This window comes from Nicotiana attenuata, unplaced genomic scaffold, assembly GCF_001879085.1.
Source record: "Nicotiana attenuata strain UT unplaced genomic scaffold, NIATTr2, whole genome shotgun sequence".
Classification (NCBI taxonomy): domain Eukaryota; kingdom Viridiplantae; phylum Streptophyta; class Magnoliopsida; order Solanales; family Solanaceae; genus Nicotiana; species Nicotiana attenuata.
The window spans coordinates 32,187-58,699 of NW_017674152.1; the positions used below are offsets into that span (position 1 = coordinate 32,187).

At 35.0% G+C, this 26,513-nt stretch overlaps 2 protein-coding genes across 2 annotated transcripts; one reads left to right on the forward strand and one right to left on the reverse strand.

Moving 5' to 3' along the window:
- Positions 1-12,501: 12,501 nt before the first annotated feature.
- LOC109218102 lies at positions 12,502-13,309 on the reverse strand. Its single transcript, XM_019382421.1, has one exon. The coding sequence runs from the start codon at positions 13,116-13,118 to the stop codon at positions 12,729-12,731; it is 390 nt and encodes a 129-aa protein (XP_019237966.1). The 5' UTR covers positions 13,119-13,309; the 3' UTR covers positions 12,502-12,728.
- Positions 13,310-19,246: 5,937 nt separating this feature from the next.
- LOC109218105 (protein kinase APK1A, chloroplastic-like) lies at positions 19,247-22,600 on the forward strand. Its single transcript, XM_019382425.1, has 6 exons — positions 19,247-19,560; positions 20,645-20,940; positions 21,099-21,234; positions 21,326-21,468; positions 21,560-21,683; positions 21,895-22,600. The coding sequence occupies exons 1-6, from the start codon at positions 19,509-19,511 to the stop codon at positions 22,326-22,328; spliced, it is 1,185 nt and encodes a 394-aa protein (XP_019237970.1). The 5' UTR covers positions 19,247-19,508; the 3' UTR covers positions 22,329-22,600.
- The last annotated feature ends 3,913 nt before the right edge of the window (positions 22,601-26,513 follow it).

The following is a 26,513-nucleotide window of genomic DNA, read 5'->3' on the forward strand; positions in this document are numbered from 1 at the left end:
ACGGATCGAGCTAGAAATGTCTGCCAAATGACTTGCAGCATTTTTATGTGCTTGGATGCACAGATTGCAAACAAATTATGTCAGCTCGAAGAAAAAGGATATTTAATTGAACAAGTGCAAAAGATATATGTCACGACCCGGATTTTCCACCCTCGGGAGTCGTGATGGCGCAAGCCAACCATTGACTACCTTTAGCATTAACCAATTTACTTCTTTTAACAATTATCGGTAATATCATGAAAACAGCGGAATAAAGTAAATAAGCGGAAGTCTTAAATTAAAGAATCTGAACAACAATGTGGAAAATCAACATAAACCTCTACCCAAGAACTGGTGTCACATACTCACGAACTACTAAGAGTGCTAAATATAACCGTTTGAAAGAAAATATAATTGTTTGTCTCGAAATACATGAGATAACAGACTGAAATAAAAGATAGAAGAGACGCCGGGTCTGCGGACGCCTGCAAGGCTACCTCGGTGTCTCGCTGGACTGAAGGCTAACTCCCGCGCTACTGCAGCTGCTGTCCAACACTTGGATCTGTGCAAAAGAGCACAGAGTGTAGCATCAGCACAACCGACCCCATGTGCTGGTAAGTGTCTGGCCTAACCCCGGCGAGGTAGTGACGAGGCTAGTACCAGACTCCAGATAAATCTGTACAGTTATATAATATATTGCACCAAAAAAACAAGTAATGAGTAGTTATAAGGGAGGGGGTACATGCCTCGGGGAAACAGTTCAACTTAGCAGAAACTGAATTAAATACGAAGGAACAGTACAATGTCCAAAACAATATGATAGCACTACTGTTGCGGCGCGCAACCCGGCCCGTACGTGTAAACATAACTGTTGCGGCGTGCAACCCGATCCACTAATAATAATATACACCTGTTGCGGCGTGCAACCCGACCCAATACAATATATGTTGCGGCGTGCAACCCGACCCAATACAATATATATTGCGGCGTGCAACCCGATCCAATATAACGTATGTTGCGGCGCGCAACCCGTACCAAATATACATAGCTTACAGTAATCATAACCACAAATCCCGGCAGGGGGATTAATCATAAAATACTCTATACCGGCAAGGGAACTCAATAGTACAAGTATACTCATCCCGACAAGAGAGAACCAACTATAACCAATCTCAATTCGAATTTTAACATTTCTATTATGACCATTTCTAACTCATGATTAACTTCCACGAAAACAAGCTAAGCTTTTGCTCAATATCGCAAATCTACTCACTATTTCATCCATAGTATTATTCAAGAACACAAAATGTCAATTTAAGACTCACGGTCATGCTCGGCACCGACGTATAGATACTCGTCACCATGCCTATACGTCGTACTCCACAAGAAACACATAACAAATATGACTCAACTCCTAATCCCTCAAGCTAAGGTTAAACCGAACACTTACCTCAATGCTTTGAATTCAACTCAAGTCTCAATTATAGCTTTACCCCTCGATTCCACCACCAATCCGCTCAAATCTAGTCACAAGTTACTTAATTACATCAATAAACGCTAAATGAATCAATTTAAATGCAAAAATGAATTTCCCAAAGTTTTGCCCAAAAATTCCAAAATCGCCCCCGGGCCCACGTAGTCAAAACCCGAGGTTCGAACCAAAACCCGGCTACCCATTCCCCCACGAACCCAAATATATGATTTGTTTTGAAATCGGACAGCAAATCGAGGTCCAAATCCCCAATTTTTTGAAAAACCTAAGTTCTACCCAAAATCCCCAATTCTCCCATGAAAATCTTTGATTTTAAGTTGAAAACATGTTAAATGATGTTAATAATTGAAAGGAATGAGTAAAAACTAACTTACAAATTGATTTGGAAGAAAACTTGTTCTTGAAAAATCGCCCCAAGAAGTTTGTGTGTTGAAGGAATATTGAAAATGGTTCAGAATTCGGCTAAGTGTAAAATATGCAGGTTGCAGATATTGGATTTGCGAACTGGGGTTCGCAATTGCGAACCCCGACCTGATATGGGAATTGCGAAGGCAAGTTCGCATTTGCGAATACTGGGCAAAGGGAGGGACTTCGCATTTGCGACCAAGAGTGTCGCATTTGCGAAAGTCCCAGTATCGCATTTGCGAGCCAAAACGTCGCATTTGCGACAGGCTCCACTTCGCATTTGCGGACCAAATGGTCGCATTTGCGACCCAGCTGCAGGATCCCCTGTCTCGCATTTGTGCAGAACTGAAATGCCAGATTTTTCTCAAGGTACAAAATGCACTCACGGCCTATCCAAAACTCACCCGAGCCCTCGGGGCTCCAAACCAAACATACACACAATCTCAAAAACATCCTACGGACTTATCCGTGCGATCGAATCGCCAAAATAACATCATATACATCGAATTAAGTCTCAAAATCCATGATATCTTCCAAATTTCATAAAACATCAAACTTTCCATTTTAAGTCCGAAACACGTCAAACGACGTCCGTTTTCAACCAAACTTTACAGAAAGTGCTTAAAACATATATAAGACCTGTACCGGGCGCTAGAACCAAAATACGGGCCCGATACCACCACTTTCCAATCACTTTTCATTTCCAATTTCCTTAAATATTTTCAGAAAATAATTTTACTCAAAAATTCATTTCTCGGGCTTGGGACCTCGGAATTCGATTCCGGGCATACGCCCAAGTCCCATATTTTTCTATGGACCCTCCGGGACCGTCAAATCACGGGTCTGGGTCCGTTTATCCAAAATATTGACCGAAGTCAAATTTATTCATTTTAATATCAAAGCTTAGCATTTTTCATAGAATTTCATATCTAAGCTTTCCGGCTACGCGCCCGAACTGTGCACGCAAACCGAGGCAACTCTAAATGAGGTTTTCAAGGCCTCGAAAGTACAAAATGGATAAGAAAACAGGTGATGAGCCTTTGGGTCATCACAATATACAAACATTATTTCATTGGTATTATTATTTCACCCACTTAGAAGCTTCATCTATGTTATAAAACAACATAAATAATACTTAAATGTTTCTATGTTATAAAACAAAGATTAACAAAAAAAATCACAAGTTCCTTAAAATAATAAATGTCCATCATATGTTTATGGTTTGTATCCACTGTAGCGATTCTTTCTTCCGGTTTGTTTTTATTAATTGCTTCATTGTGCAAGAACGCTATGGAGTGATGTTTGATTAAAAGATAAAGAGGTTGTTCGATTTTACATATGATATGATACCTTGCTAAGTATACTGCTTTTATTTCATATTAATTTTTCAAAAAAATTGAGTCTGATAGATTATTGATAATTGAAAATATTATTCATATTTTACTTAATTTATGAGAGCGCTAGCTTGTATCCTTATTTTAATTATGCTTTTAGGCATCGCAACTCGATAAATACTAATCGTTCTTATAAATGATATCTCGGTCGTATTTTACTCTACATATAATGCCTTTATGATCACGCCCAACTATGCCTTATAAAAAGGACAATGCGGTCGTTGCAAATATAATCCGGTTTACAAGTCCGGAGTCGAATCCCACAAAGAACTAAGGTTTAGCTACAACTGTTCACTATCACCAAGAAGACAAGCTTGAACAATTCCTAACTTATAGATATTAAGATTCTTGTGTTTAACTAATTAACTAACAAATTAAAATAGTAAATTAACAACTAACGACACTGAGGGTTAGAGAAAAGATTAAGGAGGTCTAGAGTTATGATTTCCCCTATTGTCGGAATCCTTCCCGCTATGTCTTCTATAATTTCGCCTAAGTATTCTCTACCGATCATGAGCACTCTTATTACCGTAAATCTCTCCCGAGTAATTACGACAATTTACTAGACGCGCTCTCCCGAGCTACGCTAGCTGGCTTTTAATACAGCTCACTTCAGATCGCACCCAAGGCTTCGTTATCCCTAATCCCGCCTTTAAACCCTCGGTTATTGATCCCTCATATACTTTGGGAGTGGTGTTGTTTAACAATTACCTAAATATGCACTCTCTCCCGAGTTATGCATACTAAATAGGCACAGCTAATTGAGAGCTCTTCAACCAACCACAATATAAACGTAGTTGAACAAATAGAGAAAAGCTATGGCTCAATTATATAAAAACATAACAAGAATTTATCCTACAAAAGGTTCTATCAAACTCTAGGTAACAAATTAGCTATTCATAATAGTATGTAAAACTACAACACTAAAAGTCATAACCAACAATGAAAAATAGGAAGAGGAAGGAAAAAACTCGTAGAAGAATTCTCCGCCTTGCTCCCAATGTGTTCTTGCCTCCAAGGGTGTTGTCTAACCCTAAAGTAGTGTCTCCTGCCTCCTTAGGTCTAATTTGTGTCCAAAATATGTCCCCTTCCTCTCTTGGCCGGCTTCCTTAGTTTAATATAGGGTTTTTGGGCTTAAAATCCCGTGTTTTGCACATAAGTCCTTGAAATTTCCGCCTCCTGCCGCGGTTTTGCCGCGGTCGCGGTGGAACCGCGGCCAAACATGCCCTCTGATTCTTCAGTTGTCCGCGACCATCTTCTACCGCGATTCTGCCGTGGTCGCGGTGGAACCGCGGTTTTTCACCCTGTTCCGTTTGGAATTTGGAAAAACGTAAAACATGAAAGTTATAGCCCTTTGAGTTAGCTTTCCAACCATATATTGTGGAGCCCAAATGGAGTTCTGAGCAAAAAGTTAATGTCTATTTTANCAAAGAAGGCAAAGACCGTGTCTGATATGCTAATGACCGGATCACAAATTAGTAGGCACATTAATAAAGGAGAGCCATATAACATAACAGTAGCCATGGAAGTCTCACAAGATAAGGAGCATCAGTTAGATACACGAGCCAAGAAGTTACTTGCTAAGTTTGATTATGTGATCTTTGAACCATTAGAACTTCCACCCATGCGATATTCAACATCAAATTGACGTTATACCAGGAGCATCGTGGCCAAACAAAGCCGCTTATAGGATGAATCCTACACTACAGGCTGAACTCCAAAGGCAAGTCGAAGAATTATTGGAGAGGGGTTTAATAAGGGAGAGCCTTAGTCCCTGTGTCGTACCTGCTTTGCTTGTTCCTGAAAAATGGCACTTGGAGGATGTGTGTTGACAGTCGAGCAATCAACAAGATCACTATCAAATATTGCTTCCCAATCCCAAGGTTAGATGATCTATTTGACCAGTTACTTGGTTCTAAGGTCTTTTCAAGAAGAACATCTTTTATACTAACAGAGTTTGCTTTCTTGGTTACATAGTAACTAGTGCTGGTATTCAAGCTGACCCAAGCAAGATCGAGGCAATCATAAGTTGGCCAATTCCTAGGTCAATTTTGGATATAAGGAGCTTTCATGGAATGGTGTCCTTCTATCGACGATTTATCAAAACTTTCAGCACTTTGGTTGCCCCTATAATTGAGTGTTTGAAAGCAGGCATGTTCAAGTGGAATAAAGAAGCTCAAAAGAGTTTTGAATTGATAAAAAAGAAGATGACACAAGCTCCTATCCATACTTCAACTCCGTACCAAGCTTAGCCCATAAAGTACGCCAAAAATGACTGAGAAACATAGTGTCGCGATCAGAAACAATGCTTCTTGGAATGCCGTGTAACTTGACAATATTGTTAAAGAACAAAACAGCCACATGAGTTGCATCACTTGTCTTTGTTACATGAGATAAAGTGTGCCATCTTACAGAATCTATCAACAACAACGAAGATAGCGTCCTTACCTCCTTGAGTCCTTGGCAATCCAAGCACAAAGTCCATGCTAATATGTTCCCAAGGTGTTGTAGGAATTGGCAAAGGCTCATATAATCCCTTATTGCTCCCATGCATTTTTGCTTTTCTACATGTTTCACTGCGCTCAATCAGCCTGGACACATCTTTGTTAAATTTAGGCCTGTAGAAGCTTTTTTGAATCATCTTCAATATTTTAAAATGGTCAAAATGACCAGCTAATCCACCCTCATGTGCTTCCCTCACAATGGACTCCTTTAAAGAGATTTGTGGTATGCAAAGCTGCTTTCCATAGTAAAGAAACCCATCTTGAATTACAAAAATTCTTTGTGGACCCTCCAAGCATCTTTTCCAAACATCTCTAAAGTCTGGATCAGTTTCATAAAGCTCCTCGATATGGTCGAATCCAAATACATTAGATTGCATCATAGAAAGAAAGCACGGTCTTCTACTAAGAGCATCAGCCACTTGATTGAGGTTTCCGGCTTTGTGCTTGATTATGAACTGAAAATTGTAAAGAAACTCTACCCATTTTGCATGCCTTGCGTTGAGCTTTTGTTTAGTGCTTCATGATCAGAATATAGCACAAACTCTCTTGGTAATAGATAATGACTCCAAAGTTGCAACACGCGAACAATAGCATAGAACTCTTTTTCATAGGTAGAGTACTTCAATTTAGATCCACTTAGCTTCTCGCTAAAATAAGCTATGGGTTTACCTTCCTGGCTAAGAACTCCTCCAACACTAACACCTGAAGCATCACATTCTACTTCAAATAAAAAATCAAGGTTAGGTAATTGAAACATGTACAAAAGCAAAAATGCATGGGAGCAATAAGGGATTATATGAGCCTTTGCCAACTCCTACAAAACCGTGGGAACATGCATGGACTTTGTGCTTCGATTGCCAAGGACTCTAGGAGGTAAGGATCTTACATGGTGATCATGAAGATGAAGAATCATCGCAACGAAAGGCCTTTTCCACACGAGGTGTACATCACATGGCAAGGTATGTTCCTTGATTATCGATGGTTGAACTTGCACTAATGCTGTTTCGGAAGAGATGTTGACTAAATTGGGTTTGGAGATAGAGGTACACCCCAAACCTTACAAAGTCGGGTGGCTGCAATGTGGTGGAGGTATGAACCGGCCCACAAACCACGTTTTCGTTTCAAGATCTTGATCCTGGTCGGTTGGTTCTATGTTAACTTGATCAATTTGGTTTCAGAGCAGCAGGTGGTGAACCTAATATGCAAGCAAGAAAAGGTCGTTGGGTTCAAGAAAGTGAAGGAAGAGCAGCCGATCATGACATGGAGATGAGAAGGACAATAAAACAGCTACAGAGGCAATTCCAACACTACAAAAGGCAAGTACGACGTAGAAGGCCCAAGGAAGAAGACTTTAGTGAGAATTCGGATCCTCCTAGGAGACAACGAGACGATGACTCTGGTCGCCCAAGGAGAAAGGAACCATACTCGGGAGAAAAGGGATGATGAGAAGGTTCATGTTCCTNATGATTATGGTCCATTCATGATGTGAATGTGACAACATCTGATTTATGAATACATATTCATTCTTCAAAGAATATGAACGTGCTAGTGGTAGTGAATATACCGCACTCACCTCTAAAAGGAGGTTTGAGATGATATAAGAAAATAATGTCATTATTATGGCATGAATGGTCATTGGTCACGTACCTATTGTACGCCAAAATATTTTGGCATTGTGATTGTCAAAAGACAACGGTAATGCAAGAAACAGATCTTGCATATAATTTTGACCATAACCATAATGGTATAACTTTCTCTTTAAATGAGATATTCACCATATGGATATTGATAAATATGTGGTAGTACCAAATTAATTGAGAGCTCTGGAAGAGCCAATTATTACTATTTTGGAGAAACACAATTGACTACCAATAAGGTATTGTGTTGTAGTAAGTCTCGAAGAAACTTATTCAGTTTCCAAAGTATACGCGAAAGCGGTTGATTATATTGAGACTATAAATAAAGGAAAGATTTAATATCTTCTATTACTACAACTTGTAGCGGGGTAATATGTATGTGAAAAGCTACCTGCTTTATTCTCCAATTTGTACTACATAAACAAAAGAATACCACAATGAAGTGGATATTTATTAATATAAAAACCCATATCATAATAAACTTGGAGTTTATTCATAATTGCACACATCATGGTGTAAACCTGAAGTTTATCAATATTGATATTTTTTCCAGTTGGCATAATTGGTTTAGCCATGTTAATTCAAGTATGATGTGCAAAAATAAAAGAGAATTCACATGGGTAAATATTAAAGAACTAAAAAGTTCTTTACGAATTCTCTTACATTGCTTGTTCTCATTAATTAATAGACCAATTAAAATTGGGATTGAATCCCATGAATGCTGGAAACATCAAAGGTGAATATGGGCCCATTCACCTGCCATGTATACCACATAAGATGCATCTATGAGATGGTTACATGTGCAATTATTATTAACCCGCAACATGGTGTTTTGCGAGGTAACTTGCTCAATAATTTAATTTCGAGCATAATTTCCAGATTTTTTATTCAAGAAGTTCATCTTGATAAGTTGGTTTACATCACAGTTCGTTTAGCAAAATAATTTATTAAGTGCCTCTACTTAATAGCTAAATAATTGCTTATGAGAACAAAGTTATATATATCAGTTTGATATACGTTATATACGAAAGTATATTACATTCTTCCCTCACAAATGGTTCAGGGTCAGGAACCAAATAATTCCATCTTATTATTATTGATGTGCAGTGTATATTTTGATTAACACCATAACGCACAAAGATGGGTTTTCAAAATTGAGGAAGCAAGTTAGTTTTTCTAACATGAGGGGGAGACAAGATACAACAGTTGAGAAAAAGTACGTGGAATGAATTATCATTTGTACATCTAGATCCTCGAATAAGATAATATGAACTTGAAGTTCATAAAGGATAATTCATGTGCAATATATTGCAAAGCATGCCAGACGCATTTGCTGACCCAAAGAAAGTAACTATATTCTCATTGCAAATGCTCCTATTAAGTCCTAGAAGGACAAAGTCTATGGTAAGCTTAAAGCGTATAGACAATCAGTTTCAAATAAACTTCTTGATAAAGAAGACGAGAAAATGATCAAGATGATCATAATAAAGGAGGCAAGTGATCTAGAAGATCACATGACATAACACTTCATAAAATCTCATGAGAGATTCAGGTACCTGAATATATGAAGAGATCTCTATGTTATGTCATTATGAAAATATATTAAAACTGATATAAAATATTTATCGACGACATCTATGATAGCGCTAAGTATAGATGAGGATCTTAAGTCTGTCGCTTACAGACACAAAAATATCGGCCAAATAGAAGAGACACAATTCAAATAGAATTGGTTTCATATGAAAGACATGTAGTTTTGAACATGTAGTTTAAACACTTGAATAAAGTCAATGGTATGTGCAATCAGTTTTTCGATATCTTATATGTCTAGCATGACATGAAAACTTGATATGCATCTAAAGTCTATTATATGCCTTATATGACTTAAAAGTCCTTGAAGGATTTAAATTGCTTAAAGCATATAGAATTCATGGTCATGAAGTACTATATCCTCAATGCAATTTGTGCACAAATGTATCTTGCTATAACTATATGTATTTGAATTCTTTAATTTTTATATGTTGAAATAGTTTAAATAACTGTTGGTTACGACTATTTCTTTTGTTTGAGAAATTATTAATTAATTTGGACTATATGAACATTTAAGAAGCTATTCAAATTTAATTAGTATATTTAAAGGCTTGTGTTATTTAGAATATGGATTAATGTGAGATTTTGAGTGTTAAAAAATATTAATTTAAAAAATAAAATATATTAATTAAAGTGCTTCGACACAATGATATGTATATTTCTAAAAGGAACCTTTGAAAGAGTATAACTTGTAACAAGTTTAATAAATCAAATTATTTTAAATATCTCATTTATAGATTTCTATTTGTGTTGATGTAATGTGTGCATCGTAGATGGATGCATAATAGGAATCATCCTAATCGTGCGGGGTTGATGGATGAATTTATTGAAAGAATGACAACAAACTCAGCCTCCTTCAACTCAACCAACACCTGATGATATGGCTTTATTGTGGACGGAGGTAGCGGGTGGAGTAAACAAAGGCAGAGTCTACGGACTAGGAGTACGTCGACCTACAGGTCATCCAAACCCTCTCTTATCCAATTCTTCTTCTTCTCAAAATCAAGAATAGATGGAAGATACGAGAAACGGAATTCGTAATTTGAAGCAACAATTGGACTCCCAATACGAAACATTTGTTAAGATGCAGAAATTCATGAGAAAACATGGGCATGATTTATCTGATGATGAGGATGAACAAACTGAATCTGATGTGTAGTAGTTTAGTAGTGAAGTTTTGCTTGATTGGTAAACTTGATTGTGAAAGACAACTTTATGTATTGTTTTTAAACTTGAATGTTGGGCTACTATTTGGATGTTTTTATGCCCAAAATTGTTAGGTTAAATGGTTGGTATTGTTGGTTTAAGTTGTGTTAAAGCTTGGCATTGTTGGTTTAGATTGTGTTAATGTACTGTTGGTTGTGTTAATGTATTGTTGGTTGGTATTATTGTATTAATGTATCGTGTTAATGTATTGTTGGTTGGTATTATTGTATTGTAATAGCTTGACGGGTGGTGTAGCTCGAAATTGGGCAGAATTCTGCCCGATTTTATACAAAATTCCGACTGAATTCCAACGAAAACGGTCGGACAGCTTCCCAGATTTAACCATAAATTCCTGGATTTCCGACCGAATTTAACCATAAATTCCTGGATTTCCGACCGATTCGGTCGGAAATTTTTTTTAAAAAAAACATTCAATTATTTTCGACGGATTCTGTCGGAAACTAAATAAAATTTAACTTTTAATTATTAGTTTCCGACCGATTTGGTTGGAAACTTAAAAAAAAATTAATATTCAGTAAGTTTCGACGGATTTTGTGGAAAATTAAATAAAATTTAATTTTTAATTTTTAATTACCGATCGATTCGGTCAGAAATGATATATTCGTATTATTTTATTTTAAATAAATAATTATTTTATTTGTATTATTATGACTGGTTCAGTCGGTAAAATCCGACCACTTTGGTCGGAAACGTGAAATATTTGGTCGTCTGACCTTTTGATATTTGCGATCACTTCGGTCGGAAATCACCGACGGATCGGTCAAAAATTATTTTCGGACCAACTTTTTTCCTACCGACCAATTTTGGTCGGAAAGTCGAAAATTCGTGATTTCCGATCGAATTCTGACCGTTTGGCGGTCGGAAATCTGTCATTTTCCAGTAGTGTGTCCTGAATTTCTGAGCTACTAATTTAAAGTTTAGGAACATAAGATTCGAACTTTTGAACACTATTTTCGAATTTTAGGACACGATGTCCTGAAGTTTGAACTTTGAGGTTTAAACTCTAAGACGCCGCGACCTGAAGTTTGAAATTGGCTAATATATTATAAACTGTGAATATATTTTAAACAACATGCTTAAAATTAGCTACTTGGTGTCATTTCCACTGAATTTGCGCTGGATGGATAGGACCTCCGTTTATATCTTGACCACGATAATTTTTTTTTAGTATTTTAGTACATCGTCAGATTTTTCTCCTCCTCCTCGTCCTCCTTCTTCCTCCTCTCTTTTATTCTTCTTCTTTATACTTTGTGAGTTATGTTTGAACATTTGGTTTTTCTTAATATAACTTGAAATGAGGGCATGATCTCGTGCCGAAGCACTTGTTCATTCGAACCCGAATTTTTTTTAACACAGAATATAATAATGGTTTTATCTGTGACTTCACAATTTTTTAAATAAGCATTCGATTTAAATCAATAATTTTGAAAAAAATAATGAATTTAATACTAGAAACCTTAGAGGTTGCACCATTTAATTAAACTTTTTTATCTACATATACCTCAAATTAAACTCTTTTGCAAAGGTTTCGACCTAATACGCTGATTTTTTTTAGTGAATTACTATATTCCCTATAAAAGAAGTCAAAGTCCAAGTAGTCAATGGCCTAAATATGGTCTTTCTTTCTCCTGTTAATGTTGTAAAAATGTAGTTTCTGCTTTTTTGATCAATTCCACTCTCAACAACTAGCCAAAAAAATATCTCCAAAGAGTTTTCTGCAATTTCGTTATTAGATCTATTGAGTGGTCTAAGGCAGAGAGTAGGGGTGTTCAAACCGAATCGGAAAATTGCATCAAATCGAAAAATCAAATCAAATCGATTAAAAAATCCAACTAGGCTTGGTTTGACTTGTTTGGTATTGAATAGAGAAATTCGAACTAAACCGACATATAAATATAAATTTTTTTTTTTATATTTTTAAGACTTTACAGTAATTTTTCTTTAAAAAATATAAAAAAAAATTAAAATTCTATTATGTATTAACCTTGAAAGCGTAAATTAACGAAAAATTATTGTTAGACGACTAAGAAAATAACTATCAAATGTTACTAAAAGAATTCTCCCATTAAAATATTTTAATAAATCATATGTTTGTTAATTTTTTCCATATTGAAACATATATTCACTTATCAAGTTCTCCCATTAAAATATTTTAATAAATTATATATTTGTTAATTTTTTCCATATTGAAACATATATTCACTTATCAAAGAAATAATATTCATATAACAAAAAAATTCGAAAACCTAAAACATCCAATAAAACAAAACCAATTCAAACCGACATAGTTGTTTTGATTTAGTTTTGATAAAACCGAACCAACTCGATCTATATAAACCCGTAGTAGAGAGTAGGGAGTGAAAAGGCACAATGATTTTGTGGTTTAGATATTGTTTTTCGATTAAATTAGCAAAGAAAACTGTACTACTTATTATTACATTACATGTCACAACAACAGTTCAAAACCCAATTACACAAGTCAACAATCTAATCAACAAATCTAATTAACCTTCAAATTAGGATCAATTTCAACTCTAGCAACACCTTCTTCAGCCACTTTTGCCACTTCAACTTCACCCACCACAACTCCTCCAATTTCCTCCTCTTTCATCAACTTTTCCTCTGCTTCTTCATCCACATAGTTCGGATCCTTCTCGTCCAATGCCGGCGGCGCCGGCTCTAATTCATTCACGGCTTCCTTATCAGGTCCTTCCCATGTAAACTTTCCGCCATGGCCTTTTTTTGGATCATGTTTCAATGGTAGCCCATCTGCTGGATGTCTTTCCAATCTCTGCACCCCTTTTTCTGTTAACTTTCTTTCTATATACTTAATTTTGTCGACGTTTTTCGTGTCAACTTTCTCCTTGTTTTCCTGCACCACTGGCTTCATTTTGCTGCTAATGAATGAACTGTGTTTTTTTGTGTTAGTTTTTGGTTGTGAATGAAGTACTGAATTTTTTTTCTATTTAGTGAGGCTGAGGATTGTAGAGGGTTTGATTGTATATATATAGTTTTTGTGTTGATTAAATGTTGTGGAAGGTGCTGGAAAAGCTAGAAGGTTCTGCTGGCAACCTTATGTGGACATTTCTGGAAAGGACTCTGGTAACTCACTTGCTAACCACTTGCTTAACTAACTCACTAACCAACTAATGTCACATCAGCTTGCTATACTCTCAACACTCCCCCTCAAGCTGATGCTTTGAAAATATTCTCGACCCCAAGCTGATTCAATAGGAACTCATATTGTGCTTTGCCAGTGCTCTTTGTCAACAAATCTGCCAGTTGATCTTTTGTTGACAAGTGATGAGTTACGATCATTCCTTGACTCAATTTTTCTCTTACAAAGTGATAGTCTATATTTATGTGTTTGGTTCTTTCATGGAATATAAGATTTGCTGCAATCTGAAGAGCAGCCTTACTGTCACAAAACAGATCAATAGGTTGGTAAAGTTTAATCCCCAGTTCATTAAACAAACATATCAGCCAAGTGATCTCAGCTACACAAGATGCCATGCTTCTGAATTCAGCTTCTACTGAACTTCTAACTACAGTTTCTTGCTTTTTTGACTTCCATGATACTAAAGTTCCTCCAAACTTCACAAGGTACCCTGTGACAGATCTCCTCGTTTGCAGGCAAAAGCCCATATCTGAATCACAGAATGCCTATATTTGCTTGGTTTCTGTTGCTGGCATTAGGAGTCCTAATCATGGGGATGCCTTTAGATACCTGACAATTCTCAGGGCACCCTCCATGTGTGATTATTTTTGGAGCATGCATATACTGACTTAGAATTTGCACTCCAAAAGATACATCTAGTCTGGTCATGGTTAAATATAATAGTCTTCCTATCGACCTTTGATAATCACCAGGATCCTTCAATGTAGGATCTTCAAAGCCTGCATTTTTGTTAAATGTTTCAACTGGAGTGAGCTTTTGATTACACTCCAAAGGAGTTTCGACTATCTTTGCTCCACCTAGACCAAGTTTGTTGGACTTTAAGCATTGGACTTTAAAGACTTTAAGCATTGGGCTTTAAAAGTCTAAGAGTGTGAATTGGAATTGGTGGGAAATAAAATGGAGGGAAATGAAAATTTGAATGAAGTGAGCTTTTGTCTTGAACTTTGTCCCTCATTGGTGAGGGACAACTAGATTTGTGTGTATATATATAGGATCACTTCTTAGAGCTCTTAAAAGGAGTTGAAGAGAATGAATCCTCGCGCCGTCGTCGTCGCTCGCTCGGCTCGGCTTTGGGTTTGGGTTTGGGTTTGGGTTTGGATTTGGATTTGTCAAATGATCGATAAGATTATTTTTTGGACAAAATTTATTTAATTAATTATTTAATAATTAATTAAAAGTCAGTCAGTTAATTAACGAAATTAACTGAAATCTGAAATCCAAAAACGTTGAACGTTAATTTTTCCCTTCTGAACAGACACTTTTCCTGAACAGACATCACACCTCTTCCGATAATTGCCTATAAATTCTGAGGCATGGCTGCATTTTCGATACACTGAAAAATTACAGAACTTCCTTCCTTCTGAAAATCCTGCATTCTATTTCGCAGAATCTCTTCTAAATTTCGTAAGTGTGATTTTGCTCCGTTCTTTGAGTTCGTTGGTATCCTGCAGTTTGTATTGCCACTGTTGCAGGAAGGTTTATTCCGTTTCATCCTGGGAGGATTTAATCCATTACCTTGGCAACGTGTGAGGGGGTTAAAATTTCTTAAGGACGCACAAGCAAATTGTGGACTCGGAATATCTTTTATACTTTACTGTTTTCCCAGTTTTTTTTCTTCTAACAGTCTTTCTGATTTTGTGTTTTAACACAATAGCGTTTACATATTCTCTATTATGGAGCATTGTAGTGGTTGCGTTCACTGAAATAAAATTGCCAAAAAGGTAAAATATTGTGAGGGGCAAATGTAGAAGAAAATATATGAACTCATATGAAATTAATTGAGAGCTCGAATTCTCTCTCTCTCTCTATATTTATTGAGAATTTGTTACACAAATTTAAATTTTGGATCAGCTCGATAAGTTGCTTATATGTGCGTAATTGCGTGCGCCTATATTCTCTACCATAGAGCACGCCGAAATAACCAGATTTACAACTGGTAATTGAAAAACAGTCACAGTTTAAAAAGTAATCGAATTTAGTTACTTTTTCATGTAAAGATAAAATCTGAACAAAAATACCCTTAAAAATCCTGAAAAATTCCAGCACAATATGTTGGAGTTCGAATTTTTTACATATAAGATTCCAGTATAATACCTTGGAATTTCATACTGTGTTGGAGTTCCAACATAATATTGTTAGTTGTTTAACCTGATTTTCTTACCATATTTGGTTTTCCTATCTCATGAAGGAAAGGACAACATGTTTACCATAATTGAGTTTTCCTATTCTTAAAAGGAAATTATAAATCTCCCATATTTAGCTAGTCCTTTTTCTTGTAGGAAAAGGTTTGAATTTTTATAAATTAAGGATCCTTCCTTCTCATTCAGTAGCATCCACAATGTTGCCATATAGGGTTTGAGAGTCGTGTTTAGGGGAAGAAATTTACGGGACACGTGTTAGTGTGTCACTTGTGTTTGCCCCTTTGTGAGGTTGTTCTCTCGATATCTTGTACTCTCTTTTTATATAGTGGATTGCTCATCTCCATTCGTGGACGTAGGTCAGTTGACCAAACCACGTTAAATGTTTGTGTCTCTTTTGGTATATTTCTCTTTTGTTGTCGGACTTATCATCGTTCAAGGTTTGCTTTACTAGCTTCTGCATGACACCTGCTTTTTTCAATCCAAGCAAATATGCGGGAAGCTTAAATGGAGGAGCTCCATAATACAACATATTATACCAGAATTTTCTGTGCTGGAGTTTATTAAACATAATATGCTGGAAATTTATACGCAAGAGCTCCATAATCCAACATATTATGCTGGAACTTTTCGTATTTTAGCAAAATAATGAGTATTTTTTAATGACTTTACAAACGTTAATTATTTCTCGATTAGCAATTTAAAAACTGATTAGGCCGTGCTATTTCGATTTTTCACATAGAGTTGGCGGGGTACTTTGTATAAATTTAACTTATTTAATGTCATCTATCAATTGCCAATAGACTGAAATTATTTATGTCATGTATTACGGCATCAGTATGTCAAGTATTACGTAAGTAAAAATGCGTTGTCTGCTCCTCCTCTCTTCTTTATGAGGCAAGAGACGACCCACACCACAAGTCAATTATCTTTTGTCCATTTATGAAAGCTAACTAAAGCTTCACAGTTTCCACATTGGAATGAAAATACAGTTGGTGCCACCTTAGTTGCAACAAATTGACTTTAAACAGCTAATTACACACCCAACATTAATTAACATTAATATAATGTATTAGAAAATATTTCATATTTGTCTTTGCACCGTCAAAAATTGCTTAATTTTACACAATATACTTTAGAGTTGTTTGGTTGGAAAACAAGTTATCGTGTGATTAATTACTTCGGGATTAGTTATCCTACCCTTTTATAAGAAAAAAAATACTACAATCCTGGGATAACTAATTCTGAATTAATTATCCCACAATTTTATTCCAACCAAAAATGAAATGAACTCGTCTCAAATTTAATCCCGACTAATTATCCCTTATCCCTCGTACCAAACGAGCCCTTATGATTTATTCATAATTTTGCTGCTAGCAAATATTCTCGTATTTGCTCTTGTCATTTATAGAAATTTCAGGGGCAAATGAACGGGCTCTGTTAATCCAAATTCTTCGAAAAAATAAAATAAACTTACCCCTTAATTTTTTTACTTTAGTTTAAAATTATATTCGAGACCCCACTTGTGCGATTATACTGAATTGTTATTGTCGTTGTTGTTGTTGTAATTTAAAATTACATTCGGGTTGGAGCTTCATGGGATTGGGGGGGGGGGGGGGGGGGTCTCAAAGGGCAAAAGCAATATTTTTCCTAACAACAAGGGTAATGGTGAACCAAAAGTGCACCTAAGGATTAAGAGTGTGATCTAGTGGTTAATAAAGTGAATTAAAAATTATTAAAGCTAAGTTTCAAATCCCCAGAGGAAAACACTAAGTTAGCGTTTGGTCATAGATCTCCAAAATTATTTTGAAAAATCTGATTTGAGTGAAATTTAGTTTGAAGATAAAATGTGTTTAGACAAACGTTTTCAAAATATATTTCCCAAATTTATTTTGGAAAAACATGTGTATTATTAGGGATTTGATAAAAAACCACCTATTGAGCTGGTTTTGGGATTTTGCCAAAATATAGGCAAAATTTATGGCCAACACATGTGTTTGCCAAATAAAACCCAAGTTTATTTTGGCAAAATTTATGGCCAAATGGGTCCTAAGTTTCAAATCCCAAGAAGGAAACACTAGGTGAATACTTTTTATCCGTCCAAGCCTTTCTTGTCAAAGTTACCGGTTGCTTATGTGAGATAGTAAATACTTCACGAAACAAATTGGGATGTGCACAAATTGACTCGAACCTTAGGGTTATAACAAAATTGGTGGACTTAATTTCAAATAGTATATGGACACTTTTTTTTTTGACTTTTCCCCTATGGATATTAGTATGATAGAATGGTTATAGCCCTTCATTTTCAATTAAAGGTCTCATTTCAAACTTTAAATAGATAATCTTTTAATATAAAATGCTTCACCGGGAAAAGTACACTAATAGCTATTTTTAAAGTTGTTATTTAAAGACTAGTCAGTACTTATTTTATTCCGAAAATTTAAATTAAAAATCTTAATATCAAGATTCTACATTCTAAAAAATCGAAATTCAGAACCTAATAACGGATATCTAAATATAAGTCCCTCTAAAATGGCTGTTTGGTGTCATTTCTACTGCTTTACCTCTCGAGTAGATCCATTTAAATTAATCGAATTAATGAATTTCAGAAATCAAATAATTAAATCTAAAAGAAAAAAATAAACATAACCTTTGCCATTTCTAGAAAATAGAAATTGAATTTTCCTTATCCATCACCGCAATCTTATTTTGACTGTTCTAGATTTGATGAATCCAATGGTTGAAAATGGCTGTATCAAATTCACTCTTTGTCTTCTTCTGCCCAGGGCACATGAGTGCCAGCAGCCAAAAGATAAGCTTTAATGCCCTAGAAGCTAAGCTGGTCATACCCTCCATTTACTATTTGTCTGCTATGTATTATTTTTATATATATTTTTTTATTTTAATTTATGTGAATCTATTAATTGGCACAGGAAGGGTAGCCTTAGAGAGCAACAGTAAAGTTCTTCTTGTGTGATCTATAGGTCATAAGTTCGAGCCATGAAAGTAGTCGATAATGCTTGCACTAGGATAAATTACATCCTAGGAGTACGATCTTTCCTCGAACCCTGCATGGATGTAGATGCTTTGCGCACCGAGAACATCCTTTTTTGTTTAATTAGCACAGATGTTAAGAAGTTAACGTCTTTTAAAATTGAGGAGTCGTTCGGTATCGGGCTAAGATGGATAAAATGTGGTCCTAAGTTCGGTATGTTTTACAGTCAATAAAACATATTATAAACTTAGTCCCAAACTTAATCATGAATATCCCATTTTATCCCCTCAAACTTAGTCTAGGGATTATAATCCAGTATTATAATTCTAGGATAATTTAATCAACAATCCTTAGAGTATTAAGTATGCAATATATTTATGTATCTATAAATAAAAGTTTAAACTTAATTTATTTTTAGATTAAAAAAATTTATTCTCTTGGAAATGAAGTAAGAATAAAATAGAGTCAGATTACGTGTATGTGAGCACAGTAAAGTTTGTTATAATTTAATGATACCATTAAAGATTATATTAATCCAAAGAGTACAAAAAGCCAACTGTTAGCAGTTGAATAGCAATTAAGTTGAGTATATTTTATGTATGAATATTTAGATAATATAAAATATATGTGTATGCGGAAAAAGAAAAAAAAAAAGCAAGTTGCAGAAAAGACTAAAAAACTGACTAAAACAAAGAAGAAAGGTCAAAGTAACCTTTTGTAGATTTGGCCCTTTGCCAAAATTTTTAGAAGAGATTCTCGTGAAACCAACCCAACAAAGTGCCTTTGTTTTTCTAACATATACTTACACATTTTCTTTTTCTTTTTGTTCACACTTCTTTGTTTTGGTCTCTTTTGGCTTTTCTTGATTTTCCTTTCTTAAGTTTATGTAATCAATCCTACAGTCTACACTCTGCCTTTTAGTTTCTTGAAAAAGAAGAAGAAAGATTGAAGCTTTGGTTTATCAAATTTATGGGTTCTTGTATCAGTGTTCGAATTAAAGCTGAGTCTCCTCTTCATGCTGGTAAATATAATTCATTTATGTTTATCTAGTTATTGTATCTTATCCCACTTAAAAACTAACATAAAAAATATGTTAAATTAGCTGAGACATGTTCACACACTTGACGAAACTGGTAAAGTTAGATTTTTTCTGGTTTTGCTATTTGTGGAAAATTTTGGTTTTTGTTATGAAGTTATCTAGCTATAAAATGAACTTGGATTTTCTAATGAAACTGGTAAAAGGTAGTTTCATTTTTTACTAATTATGGAAAATTATGGTTTTGTTATAAAGTTATCTAACTATAAATCAACTTGGATATTCTAATTCAAATCTTTCCTGTGCCGAGCCGAGGGTCTGCCCGAAACAGTCTCTTTACCCTCGCAAGGTCTGCGTACACACTGAACTCCCCAGATCCCACTTGTGGGATTACACTGAGTTTGTTGTTTTTGTTGGTGTTGTTGTTTAGCCATTTTGATTCAAAACCATGGTGTGTTGTTTTATAGGTTCAATTGGAAGAAATTTGTATATGGTTTATGGAACTATTTCTTTGTTATATCTGAGATCTGTGGATTAGTATAGAGGCAATTTTTTTGTACTAAGATATTTGTTCCAACTGTCATAATTCAACTTGGATATTTTTTCAATTTTGATTTAAAATCATGGTCTCTAGTTTTTATAGGATCAATTAAAACAATTGTGTACTAGGTTTATAAGACTATTTCTGGCTTATATATGGGATCTGTTGTATCTGTATGTACTAAAATATTTCTCCAAACTGTTATGAGAATAGTAAAACAATTTTCTTAGGCTGCTATCATAGTTCAACCTTTTGTAGACAATTACTATGTTCAAGATTCTATAGCTCAGTGGAAATGAAGGTCGATGGAAAATTTCTAAAGTTTATTTAACTCCATCCATGAGCAGAGGCGGATCCAGGATTTAAACTTGATGGATTCGACCTTTAAAATCTTACCATTGAACACACACACACACTCTTTGCGTAAAAAATGCTGGTTTCGGTTGAACCCGTAACAAACATGCTACATCCGCCTTTGTGACTATGACATGATATTACTAGAGATAAGTAACCATGTTTCTTTTGCAGGAGCAAGTGATGGAAGAGACTTGAGTAGTAGGCTTTCATATTCGGCTCCGTTGACTCCTCGAAGCCAGAATGAGATCCTGGAATCCTCAAATCTGAAAAGCTTTAGTTTCAATGAACTCCGAGTAGCTACGAGGAACTTCCGTCCGGATAGTGTGTTGGGAGAAGGCGGTTTTGGTTGTGTCTTTAAGGGTTGGATCGATGAACATACATTTAAATCTGCACGGCCCGGAACTGGTTTGGTTATAGCTGTTAAGAGATTAAACCAAGAGGGCTTTCAAGGTCACAAAGAATGGCTGGTAAACAAACTTTGTTGATCAATTTATTTATATTAAGGATGTATCGGAATTGTTAAAGATAGAATATTTTACTATAATGTAGTTAGCTGATCATGTTAACTGTGAGTCTTGATCTTGATAAGTTGATTAATTGGTATTTTGGCGAACTTCAACTACAGGCAGAAATCAATTACCTTGGTTCGCTTTCTCATCCTAATCTCGTGAAGTTGATTGGATATTGCTTAGAAGATGAACACAGGCTTTTGGTATATGAGTTCATGCCTAGAGGAAGTTTGGAAAATCATCTGTTCAGAAGTGAGTATAGCTCGTCTAAAACCATCATTTTGTATTTAGCGACAACCAATAATATAATGTCACTGCTCAACCTTTGATATATGTTGAACAGGGAGTACTTATTTCCAACCACTATCATGGAATCTTCGGATGAAGGTTGCACTTGAGGCAGCAAAGGGACTGGCTTATCTCCACAGTCCGGAAGCTAAAGTTATATATCGCGATTTCAAGTCATCTAACATTTTACTTGATTCTGTATGTGAAACAACTTATAAAGTTAGTCTTTTAAAAGTTTAAGAATGTTTATGTAGTCCTCTTACAATCTCTCCATGCCACGAACTGACAGAATTACAATGCGAAGCTTTCTGATTTTGGATTGGCAAAGGATGGGCCAGTGGACGGTAAAAGCTATGTATCTACTAGAGTAATGGGCACCTATGGTTATGCAGCTCCCGAGTATATGGCCACAGGTAATACGTCCTCTCTTTGATTTAGTTTACACGTATTCAGTTTATGCTCCTTAAAACTGTCCGTCCAGAGATGGCCCTGTTCACCCACATTTGTTCGCTTCTGCTTTGACACACGCACACACACACACACTCATATATATACATATGTAATGCTTCTCTTAAGAGTAAAAAAATTTCTTCACTTTGTGATTTGTCACTTTCACCTGTGTAGGCCACCTGACTGCGAGAAGTGACATCTACAGTTTCGGGGTTGTTCTTCTAGAAATGCTGACAGGCCGTCGAGTGGTGGACAAAAACCGCCCTCACGGGGAACAGAATCTAATTGAATGGGCTAAGCCTTTTCTTTCCAGTAAACGAAAAGTCCTTCGTATTATGGATCCACGTATAGAAGGTCAGTACTCAGTGGAAGGAGCACTGAAGGCAGCACTCCTTGCAGTCAAATGCCTGGCATTAGAACCCAAATTCAGGCCCAAAATGCACGAGGTCGTAAAAGCACTAGAGCAACTCCAGAACTCAAATGAATCAGGAACTCTCAAACGTGATCAAACGCAAAGGAAACATCGTAGAACCTGTACCGATGAAGCTTCAAGAAGAAAAACTTTATCGTACCCGAGGCCAGCTGCTTCTCCTCAGCTTGTTACTTGAATAAGAGAATGAATGACAACAGCTTTAACCATATATACTACCTGAAATGAGAGAAAAAGATGGGACATGTTAGACTGAATCTTTGGAAACTAGGAAATATGTTGTAAATTTCTACCAAGCAACTAAGCAGTCTACAGTTCTTATTTTGATCTAGCTGGAAATTTAGCATTGGATGTTTTCTTTACATATTGATGATATATAGCCTTTTGTTGTATATAACCTTTTAGTTTTTGAGAGCCAAAGATGTGAAGGAAAAGGACTTTTAACATTTTTGTTCTGTTTTTTTTTTTTTGAGAATATTATACATTCCTGAGATGAGTTTAAATGGAGAAAAACAATTAGTGAGGATTAATATAGATGATCCCAACTTGTTTGGGACTGACGCATAGTTGATTTTGAGAAAAGAAAAGAGGAAAGAATTTTGTTTACGTTATGTTATAGGATTTTACATTCAGACGTCTCTATAACGACATCTTTATATAATAGTCATTCACTATAAAAGTCAAGTTTTTCTCGAAACAGATTTTTATGTTGTGTTATACAATCAGACCTCTCTATAATAACATCTCTATACAATCAAACCTCTTTATAACAACACCTCTATATAACAATCATCACTATAAAAGCCAAGTGTTTTTCGGAACCGACTTTTATGTTGTGTTATATAATATATTCTCTATAACATCACTTCACTATAACATCCAAAAAATATCGCATCAAACGAGGTTGTTATAGAGAGGTTTGACTGTATAATAGTCATTCACTATAAAAGCCGAGTTTTTCTCGGAACCGATTTTTATGTTAAGTTATAATATATATATCCTCTTAACAACACTTTAATATAGCATCCAAAAAATATCGATTGTTATAGAGAAGTTTGATTGTACTATAGTTCTTCCAACTGAATGCATTAAGCTATTTTCACTTCACTGGACTGTTATGTATTTCTGTCTGTACTGTGGCCCTCATTTTGCAGGATCAAGCTAATATAGTGGGGTAAAAAGTTTTCCGCACCCAATATTTACATCAAATTGCCTTAATTGACCATGGTTATTGAGGTGAAAATGTGCATTAGTTAACTATAGTTTAATGATAACAAGGTATGTGAAGACGGATTTATGTATTCATATGATTGGCGTAAACATCAGATGTGAGTAAATTTTCTCGATGCAGAAGTTCTCCCATAGTCTTTGAGAGAAAATTATAGGATCTCAGTAGTAGGAGAAGTGGAATATTGTTAAGCTAAATACACTGAATATAACAACATTTGGTACTAAAACTTTGGAATATTAGCAGAATCTGTCTGTTGCATTAGTTGTCATAGGTTATTTGTAATGTCTTTGTTCCAATTTAAATTACTTTGTGATGTCAATAATTGTTGTGAAACCACTTTATTCATAGTATCTTATACTACTTACACAGGTTTTAGAATACAAAATTGTTTAGTATTATATATGTTTTAACAACCAAATAATATACTAATTTACAAGTCAAACAAATATTTTAAATTCAATTTGTAATCGAATAGTATCACACAAAATGGTACTGAGGATCCTGATTAAATGTTAAGAAGGGACATAGGTTAAACCCAAATGTATTATAAAATAATAAAAGAAGAAGAAGAGTAGTGCAGAGAAAAGTAGAGGGAGAGAATTTATATTGATTTGAGATGAATTACAATAGAATAGAACCCTCTATTTATAGGGAGAGGGTGACTTAGTCACCAAGCAATGAACCCTAGAATCTCTCTAAATATAGACATTCACCATAAATAGAACTCTATTTATAGCACTCCCCCTTGAATGTCTATTCAACAGATAATGTGCCTCGTTAAAACCTTAACTAAAATAAAACTCAGTGGGAAAAAAATTCTAGTAAAGGAAAAAGAGTACATTTATCTAACAATACGCCTTTTGGTTGCCTCGTTAAAAACCTTGCAAGGAAAACCCAGTGGGACAAAACCTTGTAAGGGAAAAAGAGTACAACGCGTATTAACTCCCCCTGATTAGAGCATCAATTCACATCCTTAAGCATTTGCATTCCAATCTTGTGCACCACCTTCAAAAGATCGTTGGTAGATATTTGATAAACAATATCAGCCATATTAACTTCAACGAATTTGTTTCACCTTGAAATCATCATCCTTGATAGAGATGAATTGTCTTCATATGATCTTGTTGGAATCGTCAGTTCAATATCTTCACATAGAGGTGAAAACTCTTGCTATCATATTATCATGCATATAATTATAACAAGATACATTTGTGCACAAATTGCACTGAGGATGTAGTACTTCATGACCATGAATTTTATATGCTTTAAGCAATTTAAATCCTTCAGGGATTGTTAAGTCATATAAGCCATATAATAGACTTTAGAAGCATATCAAGTTTTCATGTCATGCTAGACATATAAGATATCGAAAACTGATTGCACATACCATTGACTTTATACTTTCAAGTGTTTGAACTATATGTCTTTCATATGAAACCAATTCTATTCGAATTGTTTCTTCAGACTTAAGATCCTCATATATATATTTAGCGCTATCATAGATGTCGTCGACAAACATTTTATATCAGTTTCAATATTTTTTCATAAAGACATAACATAGAGATCTCTCCATTCATATATTCAGGTACCTGAATCTTTCATGAGTTTTTATGAAGTGTTATGTCATGTGATCTTCTAGATCACTTGCCTCCTTTATTATGATCATTTTGATCATTTGCTCATCTTCGTTATCAAGAAGTTTTATTTGAAACCGATTTGTCTGTATGCTATAAGCGTACCATAGACTTTGTCCTTCTAAGACTTAATATGAGCATTTGCAATGAGAATATAGTTACTTTCTTTGGGTCAGCAAATGCACTGGCATGGTTTGCAATAAATTGCACATGAATTATCCTTTTTATGAACTTCAAATTCATATTATCTTATTCGATGATCTATATGAACAAATGATAATTCATTCCACGTAACTTTTTCTCAACTGTTTATCATGTCTCCCCCTCATGTTAGAAAAACTAACTTGTTTCCTCAACATTGAGAACTCATCTTTGTGCTTTATGGTGTTAATCAAAATATACACCGCACATCAATAATAATAAGATGAAATAATTTGGTTCCTGACCATGAACCACTTGTAAGGGGAGAAAATAATATACTTTCGTATATAACGTATATCAAACTGATATAGATAACTTTGTTCTCATAAGCAATAGTTTAGCTATTAAGTGGAGGCACTCAATAAATTATTTTGCTAAACCAACTGTGATGTAAACCAACTTATCAAGATGAACTTCTTGAATAGAAAATCTGGAAATTATGCTCTAAATCAAATTATTGAGCAAGTTACCTCGCAAACACCATGTTGCGGGTTAATAATAATCGCACATGCAACCATCTCACAGATGCATCTTATGTGGTATACATGGCAGGTGAATGGGCCCATATTCACCTTTGATATTTCCACTATTCATGGGATTCAATCCCAATTTTAGTTGGTATGTTAATTAATGAGAACATGCAACATAAAAGAATTCGTAAAGAACTTTCTCGTTCTTTAATGTTTACCCATGTGAATTCTCTTTTATTTTTTGCACATCATACTTAAATTAATATGGGTAAACCAATTATGCCAACTGAATAAATTATCAATATTGATAAACTTCAGATTTACGCCATGACGTGTGCAATTATCAATAAACTCCAAGTTTATTATGATATGGGTTTTTATATCAATAAATATCCACTTTATTGTGGTATTCTTTTATTTGTGTAGTACAAACTGGAGAATAAAGCGGGTAGCTTTTCACATACATATTACCCAGCTACAAGTTGTAGTAATAGAAAATATTAAATCTTTCCTTTATTTATAGTCTCAATATGATCAACCGCTTTCGCGTATACTTTGGAAACTGAATAAGTTTCTTTGAGACTTACTACAACACAATACCTTATTGGTAATCAATTGTGTTTCTCCAAAATAGTAATAATTGGCTCTTCCAGAGCTCTCAATTAATTTGGTACTACCACATATTCATCAACATCCATATGGTGAATATCTCTTTTAAAGAGAAAGTTATACCATCATGGTTATGGTCAAAATTATATGCAAGATCTGTTTCTTGCATTACTGTTGTCTTTTAACAATCACAATGCCAAAATATTTTGGCGTACAAT

Bases quoted from the DNA above. Each gene is read 5' to 3' on its own strand.
- LOC109218102 (XM_019382421.1), bottom strand. From the start codon at position 13,118: ATGAAGCCAGTGGTGCAGGAAAACAAGGAGAAAGTTGACACGAAAAAC.
- LOC109218105 (XM_019382425.1), top strand. From the start codon at position 19,509: ATGGGTTCTTGTATCAGTGTTCGAATTAAAGCTGAGTCTCCTCTTCAT. The intron at 20,941-21,098 runs GTAAACAAACTT...CTTCAACTACAG, and splicing joins AAGGTCACAAAGAATGGCTG to GCAGAAATCAATTACCTTGG. The intron at 21,684-21,894 runs GTAATACGTCCT...TCACCTGTGTAG, and splicing joins TCCCGAGTATATGGCCACAG to GCCACCTGACTGCGAGAAGT.